The 12,122-nt window shown below is 38.0% G+C and overlaps 1 protein-coding gene across 1 annotated transcript in view; it reads left to right on the top strand.

The window, feature by feature from the left end:
- Positions 1-2,407: 2,407 nt before the first annotated feature.
- The window catches only part of LOC135744126 (receptor-type tyrosine-protein phosphatase mu-like), a 218,618-nt gene continuing 208,903 nt past the window's right edge, over positions 2,408-12,122 (top strand). The window contains exon 1 of the mRNA XM_073814927.1: positions 2,408-2,773. Coding sequence (XP_073671028.1) covers positions 2,701-2,773 — 73 coding nt within the window. The 5' untranslated portion in view covers positions 2,408-2,700. The remainder of the gene's footprint in view (positions 2,774-12,122) is intronic.

The raw sequence follows: 12,122 nt of genomic DNA, 5'->3' as shown, positions 1-12,122 counted from the left end.
GGATTTTTCTACAATAAACATTTTGGTTTCCTGACTTCCGTTAAGTGCAAAAACCTTCAGAACCTTGATGTTGTCTAGAAACACACACGTCTTTAACACAAGATGATTGACAGTGGGAGAGTTTTGTGTATGTGAGCACCTGAATACACCAAAAAATGCTGGGTCATTTTCAATCCAGCTTGAGTTTGTCTCGAGAGGGGGAAACCCAGGTGCTGGGTTAAATTTACAAGACTTTAAGATGTCAAATAAATCTTTGGTGTCGCCAGAGTACGTATGTGATGTTTTAAAGGTCACATTCTTCCTGATCCCATTTTTTAAACCCTAGTTAGTGTGTAATGTTGCTATAATAGCATTAATAATACCTGTAAAATGATAAAGCTCAAAGTTCACTGTCAGGCGATATATTTTCTTTAATAAGCTTACAGCGAATGACCGGTTTGGACTACAGTCCTCTACTTCCTGCTTTAATGACATCACTAGAACAGTTTTTGACTAAACTCCGCCCACAGGAATACTTCGGTCGCCAGCTAAACTCAAACGGCTCTGCTAAGCTAAGCTGCTATCGAATCACAACACACTAAACAAACTACACAATCAAAACTCATTACGTATTTCTGAAGGAGGGACTTCATTGAACAAGGAAAACATCAGCCCGTTTTTAGGACAGTGAAACAGCGCTATACAGATAAGTAAATTACTGCGTTTTTTAAACGTGAAACATGAACATGTTATATTGCGCACTGTAAATTCAATCCAAGCTTTAAAAACACTTAAAGAACGGGACCTTTAACTCAAAATACCATATAGATAATTTATTATAGCATTTTATACTACGGGTCTGTTGAATGCTTGAATCTGATTGGCTGATGAACGTTCTGAGGTGTGTAATTATTTTCTGGGAAATGCACGGCGAATGTAGTTTCAGGCAGCTCTCTTGACCGCCTTACAGTTCCATATAGGGCTGCACGATAAATCGCATGTGTTTGTCACGCGCATCTCGTCAGTAATGCCGGTTCCTTGATTAGTATTAAATCGCCATCACTTGTTTTCAGATGGAGCAGCTTTAACTACACAGAGCCGTAGTTCACTGACAATCGGGGTAATTTCGCATTAATTATCGTGGGCATATCGCCTGCGATATGTATTGGATATGGCCCAGCTTGTCAGGGAACTATGGCTCTGTTCACTTAATGTCGCGCCATCTGAATGCAGCTGTTGGCGATTTAATACTAATCAAGGAACCGGCATTACTGAGGAGATGCGCGTGGTATCGCATACGATTTATCGTGCAGCCCTAGTTCCATATCACTTCACATAGTTAACTGTAATAACGGACTAACAAAAAAACATGACAGACGATTTTCGGAGCCAATAACAGCGCTGTTTGGAGATGCACAGAGGTAGCAACGTTCACACAATCTCTGTCTCTCGCTCTCTCTCTCTTTTCTTTCTTTATCTCTCTGTGTCTCTGTCGCTCTCGCTCTCTTTCTAATAACTTCATTAATAACTGCATTAGAATGCTATCAATGGCTCAAGCCTCCATTGCCAGCTTTAAAATGACGTTTTGGAACAAGCAAAAGAGCCATTGGATGAGACATGGAAGAAATAGTCCTACTTATAATACCGATTTAAGTACAAAAACCGGACGAATCCTTTAAAATATATCATGTGATCGATGTCTTGAGGTGTGGTAACCGTAGTATAAGCAGAATAATTGACTCCGGGCCGTTGAATTATTTATAAATAAAGCACACCCGAGGTGTAACACCCACTCCCCTTCGTTTTTTTTCTAATAATTCAACAGCCCGTCATCAATTATTCCTTACTTAAAATTGCCATTTTTGTAGGTGTGAGCAAAAATGTGCTGTTTTTGGGTGTGGCCTTTAAAATGCAAATGAGCTGATCTCTGCCCTAAATGGTTGGATAGTGCAGATTCTGACATCACAAGGGGAGCCCAATTTCAATGAGCTATTTTTTCACATACGTGCAGAGAATGGTTTACCAAAACTAACTTACTGGGTTGATCTTTATCACATTTTCTAGGTTGATTGAAGCACTGGCAATCCAATTCTAGCACTTAAACATGGAAACAATATCAGGTTAAAACAACCCAGCATAGGTCAAAATACCCAATACTGGTTGGGTTAGTCCCCTTTTGACCCAGCGCTGGGGTTGAAATTAACCCAGCATGTAGATTTGTGGAGGCTACATGATGCAAATGTGCTAAAAAGATTGATGAAAAACTTTCTTCATTTCATTATTTATCTTTAGAGAAAATCGAGTAGATTATATTCATCTAACAGAAGTATATGGATGGAATAATATAAACTATATATAATAGGCTACAAACTCTTGTATTGTATAAAAATAATTTGTAGTTCGACGTCTTTCCCAATTTGTCCAGCTGAGCATCCCAACCCACAGTGGGAGGAGATGAGACACGACACCAGCTGCCGGAGCTCAAACTTACACACAGAGCTCCCGTTCACCCTCTACCGGAGAGCTCACGCGCTCGCCTGTCCGTCCGCTCGCTCGCGCTCCACCCGGTTACCCACAACTCGCGTCGACACCCGCCAACTGTCCACATAGAGGGAGGCGGGAGAAACGTTTGCACGGAGAGGCTGAAAAAACACAACAACCGCCGCTGGAGAGAGAGTTCACCCGCGGGCAGCCCGCGTTCACCCTTCCGACACCGACAACATGGACAAAGTTTTAACTTGCGTCTTCATCGTGATCGGTGTTGTGATGTCAGCGCGAGCACAGGTGTATAAAGGTGAGAGTTGATGCGGATTCATATTAAATGTGAGATTGAGACTCGGTTTTGCTCAGAACGGAGTTTGTGTCCTCTCAATGTCTCCGTGAAAGTTGGAAATGATGCGCGCGCCTGCACATTGTTTCTAACCTCTGTTTAACATTACGCAGGTGTTCATATGTGCACAGTTTAATACTGGACGCGTTGCGTTATTTATATCATATAGTGGAGTCACGCGTAAAGTTTGACCCGCGGGTGGAGAAACGCGCGCTCTCCTCCGCCTGACTCAGTAATGACAGGGTTCGGTTTTCTTATTTAGAAACAGAACCACATTCAGACTTTAAGTGGCACGTTGCTTTAGATTTTTGCGTAATGTCAGTGTGTAAACAGATTTAATTAAAAGCAACTGTTTGTCTTGTAGACTTGATCATTAAGATTCCAGTTAGGAACATCCTGATGCTGACGATTTTTAATTCTCTAGTTCTTCATCATCATTTATGTGCAGAACCCAGATAGAAATCAGAGGAACCTATAACATGAAGAACTTTACCCCCCCCCCCAAAATCATAAAACGTGAAGCACAAAGGAAGCTCTGGATTTAGGAGTGGGAATAACACAGTGCGCTTCATTGATGTTCGTCTAATGAAACACATTTGTTCATTCAATCGATTATTTAATGGCTGTGAGTTTTGGGACTTTGTAACCAATGCACTGCTTTACTTCAGAAGCTGATTGTGACTTTTGTTTAATGTTCATTCTAACTTGTGCGCATTCGTGCGTCGTCTGTTGTGTATCATCATTATAGTCACGTTGCGCGCAACACGCTTGTGTGTGCTTTCGCTGGTTGTTAAGTAAAACTTTATTTTTCTGTGCTGTAGTACCTGATGCTGAAAAAATTAAATCAGTTAAGCATGAATTGTTTTTAAGTTGCAAATCTGTTTTAAAGATTCAGACCTATTTCTGATTGATCCAACGCAAATGTGTTGTCATGTGTCCGCAGGGGACAGAAATGTGTGTGTTTAATGTGTGTGAATAACAGGTTTAGAGGACATTAGACAGACACATTTACATCAATATGTCAATGTAAAGATCATGTGTGTGTGTGTGTGTGTGTGTGTGTGTGTGTGTGTGTGTGTGTGTGTGTGTGTGTGTGTGTGTGTGTGTGTGTGTGTGTGTGTGTGTGTGTGTGTGTGTGTGTGTGTGTGCAGTGCTGTGTAATGACTCTCACATTGACACATTGTTTTAATGGGATTTAATGGTTGTTCTTGTTGTTATAATGGTTTGGGTGATGTGTGATCATTCATTTTCTTGCCTTTTTAATGATCAAAACCCTTTATGTTTGAAATACAATCTTGGTTAACTGGCACATATTAGTTTTTTTTTTTTTTTTTACTAAAGAATACTTTAAAGAAATTTTGCCTTGTTGACACCCTGGCATTGGCTGGATGATGTTATTTACAGAATTTGTGTGTTGATCAGATTGTGAATAGGGTCGGACCTGTATAATATGAGTGTGTCAGTTTCGCTCTTGACCTGTAGGGGGCAGCACAACTCACTCTTCATCACATCACTGCTCCTCATCCTTACCGGTGTACTCTACCGGACACACGACACGAGCAGATGTGCAATTACAAATCAACAATCATCTGTTAGATAAGCACCGCAGTCAAGTGTTTTTGCTACTTCAGATATGAACATGAAGTCATTCAATAATAAAACATTTAATACAGTAAGTACATGAAACAACTTTTTATGTAAACATATCAATCGAAAACAATGAAGTTACCAAAAAGTTGAAGTTTAACCTGGTATAATAAGTGATAAAAACCAAAATATTTTTGGACATGTCTTTCTAGTACTTGATGGTAGTGTGCGGTGGTACATTGATGACGTCACACAGTCAGACTGGGATAAGTGAGATTTCTGGTGATGCAATCTGCTTTAAACAAATACACATACGCACCAATCCCATGAGGGTATCAAGCACAACCTTTAATTACTGAAACTTTTTGATCATATTTTGCTTTTTAATATTTTAAAAACAATTGCAAAAAGTGCAAGTGTAAATAATCAACACATGTATTTTTGTATAGCACTTACTGTACTGCATAGCTCTTAAACTTTTTTTGTTTATAACAGTTTAACTTTCATACATTTTTATATTTCAAGTATTCACAACATATAGCCATATAGTCTTCTAATTACTTAAACTACACTTCTTGTTGTCTTTTTTAATATTTTAAAGACACTTCCGCATATCGCTCATGACTCCTCAGAAAGCCTCCTATCTCCTCGTTCCTCGCGGTGCAATTAAAGAATTGAGATGTCCTACATGATGGCTGAGCTTGATCAGTTTCCGGGTCATATGATGTAGGAGCGAGGAGACGAGGAGGCATATTGAGATATATGCTATACCTCTTTTCCATTGTACACTGCATTCAGACACGACTGTCAGAGTTCCCCCTAGTGGCAGTTGTAAATTTCAGTTTAATCATAAATCTGTGTCAACATGGGAGAGAAGCTCATTAAAAAAATAAAAAATAAAATAAAAAATTAAAAAGCCTTTAATGTACGAATATATTTAAACTTAATTTATTTATAAATAATTAATCAGGATTCAAATGTTACTAATAAATGTAAAAAAAGATTAATGCTAGTTTTCTATACTGTAAATATCACAAATTAAAGAGGATCTATTTTGTTCGTGATTTCATGTGCGTATGTAAGAAATAAGGCCTTTAACCAGCAGTATGAAGTATTAACCACATGCAGTCAAACTCTTTAGCATCAGTAATTTATAAGCGTCTCTTGCGGTTTCTCCTCTCCTCACAGCGCACCAGCTATCATCGATTAGCGCTGGGTAATTCCTGGTTGTGCCGTATAAATATAACACATGTTCAGATCTTCCAATAATCTGATGAGTGATGCCCTGCTATGCTGCAGTGGCTGGGAACCACAGTCTGCTCTGACTGACACCAGAAGACTCGCTCGTAAGTTAAAGACATCACTCAAAGTCTGATTACTGCCACTGGAATCGACCGTGAGCTGAACAAATAAGCCTGTGAGAAGCAGAGCACTAAACATCTTACAAACTACTACTAACAATCTCTGCAATGCATCTCAATGTTGCTATGTGCGACCGTGAATACATTTTGAGACACAGGTGGGCTATTAAAACTTATGAATTGCTGTATAATAGAATTGAAATCAAAGCTACAATTCTGAAATGCATCTATGCACAGCAGTGACTTTGCATTGTGAATAGCTGCTTTTTATGCATCTTGCAAAAAAAGTTGGATGTGACGATATAAGCGTTTCAATTCACATGTATAAACAGCACAAACGTTTTCTGGCCCAAAGCTTTAACTATTATAGCAGGAACAGAGCTTAAGCAACAGTACCACGATTAAACTACATGGGTGGACACCATTTACATGCTTTGTTTATGATCACCAAACCTTATCTCACTGAAACTCGTAAGCGGGGATTTCGTATGAATTTGTTCAAGATTAATTGCACAAAACTTACATTTAGTAGAAAAAGAAAGATTTAGGGGCAAGTCACACCAATAGCGTTTATGGCAGTTGCAGGCGCCTTTTTTGAATGATATTCTATGGGCAGGGCGCGTTTGCACGCTGTTTATGCGCGCCGAGCGCCTTGCGGTTTTTTGCCGCCTGCCGCGCACGCGTTTTTGAAGGAGCGCTGAGAGCGGAGAAGCGCCCGACGTCATTCGTGTCTTTCCATTGTCCACTCGAATGAGGGGAGAGTCGGGCCTTACGTTGTGGTGAGGGAAGTTTACAGTTGCTTTGAAGAACCGGACTCCACTCGCTCACTCTCTCCTGCGTGTTTGTGCACCTCTCATCCTCAAACAAGGTCAGAGCAAGCGTCCTCTTTTTAAAGTTTCTGCTGATATGACAGTTAACAGCAAAAGAGCGCTCACGCTTCAATATTTGATTGACAAGACAGCTGACTCGGTGGTTGCTTAGCAATATGAAAAGCCGCGTCGCACTGCTCTTTTTTTTAAAAAAGGCAGTGCGTCGCGCCTTGCGTTTGCAAGCGTTTAAAGTGCTTTTGGTGTGACTGAAGCCTAAGGCACGCAGGAGAGAGTGAGCGAGTGGAGTCCGGTTCTTCAAAGCAACTGTAAACTTCCCTCACCACAACGTAAGGCCCGCCTCTCCCCTCATTCGATTGGACAATGGAAAGACACGAATGACGTCGGGCGCTTCTCCGCTCTCAGCGCTCCTTCAAAAACGCGTGCGCGGCAGGCGGCAAAAAACAGCAAGGCGCTCGGCGCGCATAAACAGCGCGCAAACGCGCCCTGCCCATAGAATATCATTCAAAAAAGGCGCCTGCAACTGCCATAAACGCTATTGGTGTGACTGGCCCCTAAAGCTCCAGAATCTCAAAGGAGTCAATGCAGATTGAGGGTGAAAGCATATTAAATATATACAATTTTTCTTCTTTTTTTCTTTCTTTCTTTCTTTCTTTCTTTCTTTCTTTCTTTCTTTCTTTCTTTCTTTCTTTATGCAGGGCAGAATTTATAGCTCCTACATGTGTGTTTGCATTGCTTCAAAAAACATATTTTCTTTTTTTTAATAGATGTAATGCATATTTTTGAGTAGGAATAATGTGTTTTAAAAAGTTGTATTAATCATTATCTATTTGCCAGATAATTTTAAATGCACTCCCTGTATTGTGCTCATTGTTTGTTTACTTGAAAGTGGCATTTAAAATAATATCCCTAAAAGTCTAAAAAAAAACCTTAACATAAAACTAGCATTTAAAAACTATAGATTTTAGAACAATCATTTAAAACGTTATAGCGTTATATACATAATAGCAATAATAATGTTAGCTTAAATGAATTAAAACTTAATTATTAGCTAAATTATTAACTTATTCATCTTAAAGTTTTTTATTTCTAAGGACATTTAATGCAGTTGCACCCTTTCACTTCCTGGTTGCTTCACCTCGCTTTTGCAACTAATTTACATTGAGCAGGTTTCCGCTTGGACGCTGGTATAAACTTTTGCCTCTGATGCCAAGTTCATAAATATAATTGCAAATAAAAGATTTGATAAAATTGAAACGAACAAACATTGCAAAAGGTTTGATAAAATATCATTTTCCTAGTTTTACATTGGTTGTACCACCTGACACAAAAGTGTACTAGTCTACATTAAAGCTACACTCTCAGAAATAAAGAAACAAATGTTGGCACTGGGATGGTGCCTTTTAAAAAGGTCCTAATATGTGCCAGTTTGGTACAGATATGTATCTCGGAGGTACCAATATATATAAAAGTGTACTTTTTGAAAAGGTACCGTCCCAGTGACAGCTCTTTGTATCTTTTTGTACCTTTTTTTCTGAGAGAGTACAGTATATATTTTTCAGTTATCTCAACATCACTTTACAACAATTGTTTGTTAAAGGGTTAGTTAGCCCCCCCAAATTAAACTTTTATTATAATGCACTTACACTTAATGCATTAGCTTACATCAAATAACAATTAACAGTACTTCTATGATTTATTCATTTTTTATTAATTGTTTAATTTTTAGCATTAACTAACACATTTTTAAACCCAAAAGTTGTATCTGTAAACATTAGTTAATACAGAATTAACTAACATAGACAAAGACTAATACAATCGAATTAATTATATTTCTCAGCCAATACATTTGCAAATGGTAACTAATATAACCTTATTGTAAAGTGTTACTGGAAACTTGTGTGTTATGATTTACTCTTTCATAATTGATTAGCTCAGTATTCCTTGTATATTTTTATTAGTTTTTAAAAAGTGATGAGTCACGAGGTTAAAGGTGATTAATAATGACATGATTGAAGAGCAAGACAATTAAATTTCACAGACGTTTGAAAGAAACTGAAGTTTATAGCTCTAATTGTTTGTGTGTCGGTCATGATTGACTTTTACTCTGATAAAAACAACAGCAGGTCTTACTCATGTCTGAACAACACTACACGTCTGCTCGCTGTCCCTGTCTGCCATAAACCACGTTCAGATAAACACGTCCTGATAATAGAAGAAATAATAAAGGTTTGGGAACAACACGAGGGACAAAAAACAATGACAGAAGTTTTATTGTTAAATGAACTATTGTTTTTTTTATAAGAGAATGTTCTTGTAGACAGACAGTTCAAAGGTAGACAGACAGTTGTGGACATCAGTGTATATTTGTGTGTGTGTGTATATGATCGGATTAATGTCCTGACTTGATATTTATATCTGTGTTAAACAGTCAGAGACCGATAAGCAATAAAGTAAAGTCTTGAAAAACTTAATAAATACCAAAGAAATTACAAAACATATATCTTGTACTGCGGAGCAGATGCATATTTACACATACTCTTGTAATATTTTTGATTGCCTTTTTATTGCTTGCATGATAAACATTTATAAATATGACTAAGGCGATTTCTAAGTGGGCTATTGACACAAAATGTAATGTAGCCATCAAGCCAAATATTGAATTCACACAAAGAAATCAGAACATTTAAGTATACAAGTTGAGTCATAATAACTCTAGTGAAATGACACAGGGAATAAGTATTGAACACATAAAGAGAACAAGGTGCAAAATGGCATAGAAAGCCAGGAGATCACCTGAAAACTGTCAGGGTTGAGAGAGAAATCCTGACCTCTATCAGTACTAATTGATATCAGCTGCTTTAGCCCTAATTCATGTCATATAAAGGCTTCTCATTACCCAGGAGGCACACAGGAAAGACTTCATGATGGGTAAACGCAAAGAACTCTCTCAAGATCTTCGTAATCTTATCATTGAAAAGCATTTTGATAGGAATGGTTATAGGTGCATTTCCAGAATGCTGAATGTTCTTGTGAGCACTGTGTGGGCCATTATCCAGAAATGGAAAGAGCATCACTTCACCATAAACCGGCCACGATCAGGTGCTCCACGTAAGATTCCTGTCCGAGGAGTCCAAAGATTAATCAGGAGAGCCAAGAACCACTCGGGCAGAACTTCAGAAAGACCTTGCATCAGCAGGTACTGTTGTTTCAAAGAAAACAATGCACTAAACCGCCATGGCATCCATGCACACTCATCATGCAAGACTCCACTGTTGAACAAAAAGCATGTTGAGGCTCGGTTGAAGTTTGCGAAAGTGCATTTGGAGAAGCCTGTGGATTATTGGGAGACTATAGTATGGTTAGATGAAAGCAAAATTGAACTTTTTGGCAGTCATTCTACACATCATGTTTGGAGAAGAAATGGCACTGCCCACCACCCCAACAACACCATACCAACAGTTAAGTTTGTGGGTGGAAGCATCATGGTTTGGGGCTGTTTTTCAGCAAGGGGTACCGGCAGACTTTATATTATTGAAGGCAGAATGAATGAAGAAATGTACCGGGACATTCTGGATAAAAATCTGCTGCCATCTACTAAAAAGCTGAAAATGAAAAGAGGGTAGACATTTCAGCAACACAATGATCCCAAACACAAAGCCAAGGAAACAATGAAGTGGTTTCAAAGAAAGAAAATCAAGTTGCTTGAATGTCCCAGTGAGAGAACTGAAGATCAAACTTCATAAAAGAGACCCAAGGAACCTTCAAGATTTAAAGACCATTTGTGTGTAAGAATGGGCCAGAATCACTCCTGAGCAATGCAGACGACTGGTCTCTCCATACATGAGGAGTCTAGAAGCTGTAATCACCAACAAAGGCTTTTCTACAAAGTATTAAATAAAGTATGTTCAATACTTATTCCCTGTGTCATTTTATTTATTATGACTAAACTTGTATACTTAAATGTTCTGATTTTTTTGTATGAATTCAATATTTGGCTTGATGGCTGCATCTGGTGGAATTTTTGTGTCATTAGCCCACTTCGAAATCCCCTTCATGATAAAAATGCTGATGTGTTAAATACTTATTTTCCCCACTGTATTACCACTCCCATTGGCGCTTTTTTGGAATTGCGCTCTCACGCTAATTTGCCCTGTTGAGAAAATCTGTCCCTATATAAATGTCAGTTTCTATATCACACCAATTAGCATAAGCACATGTTAGCATGCTAATAATAATAATAATAACACATGATGCGTAGGATGAGCATGTGAGAGGAGGCTGATCTCCAGACAGGCATTAAGACAGTTAGTGCTCATTAAGAGAAGTACTTCACATCCACTACACCAAACAATTTGAAAAAATATATAACAAACTCTTCTAAATCAATAAAATAAACAAACATTAAACTCTATGGGGCGGTTTCCCGGACAGGGATTAGACTAGTCCTAGACTAAAATAAATGTAAGAGCTGTCCAAACTGAAAACAACTTGCACTGACATATCTTAAAATACATCAGTGCCCTTTGCTTTGTCTCGAAATGCACACAAGTAACGTTTTTAGTAGGGATGCTCCGATCGATCGGCCAATAATGCTTGCTATGTTTCTCAATGAATTACGGTGAAATGCCACTACGTCCAAAAGCCAGGGGGCGCTCTCGTGCGGAAACTCAAAATGCGCTGTAGACGAAGAACAATACACATGCAGCTGTGATGACACGCAGCTCCATGAAATGGCGGAAGGATATATTTATATTGCTGTTCTTCAAATCTTTTCAGGTATTTTCATGATAATAAAGAATATGTTTAATAATTATGTTTGACGAGTGTTGCTTTTTCAAATGCATGTTATAAACGACTCAAACTAACAGTGATTTTAGATCGATAACGACTTACTGATCAAAAGCCGTAGTACATGAAATAGCTGTAATAAGATCGGCTGTCCGATTCAGAAATGTGATCGGCCACGTATTATTAGTGGAGATCGGGACATCCCTAGTTTTTAGTAAGGCATGTTTGATCAAACTAGTTACATTTCATAATTAAACTAAGGCCTAGTCCTGGTTTAAGATTATCCCTTTCTGGGAAACCACCACCTCATAATGATTAAATTAATGTTATTTAAAAAATTGAAGTGAGTTGAACATGATAAAAATTGTTTATTGTTTAATATAAGTAAATTGAACAAGACACAAACGTGTATTAAACCATCTGTTTACATTTTAATAAACCTCTAATGAAAGAGCTCAGACATCAGAAAAATATCAGTCTATGCATGTTTTCTGTTTTAGATGAGGGAAACTATGCGTTATTCTTAATACTGAATATACATGAATGTTTGTGTGTTTATATATACATTATAATTACACACATGTATTATGCCCTAATATTAATTTTGATTTACATTTTCATGTGTGCATTTATGAGAAAGAAATGAAGACAATTCTGAAATGTCTGCTTACCTAACTAAATAATAATTAAATAAATAATTAAACTAAATAAAGAAATGGTAATAGAACTTAAACAGGGAGCTCACAT

This window comes from Paramisgurnus dabryanus, chromosome 6 (genome assembly GCF_030506205.2).
Source record: "Paramisgurnus dabryanus chromosome 6, PD_genome_1.1, whole genome shotgun sequence".
In the NCBI taxonomy this organism is placed as follows: Eukaryota; Metazoa; Chordata; class Actinopteri; order Cypriniformes; family Cobitidae; genus Paramisgurnus; species Paramisgurnus dabryanus.
The sequence above is the reverse complement of the archived record's forward strand: the minus strand, read 5'-3'. Positions and strand labels throughout refer to the sequence as shown.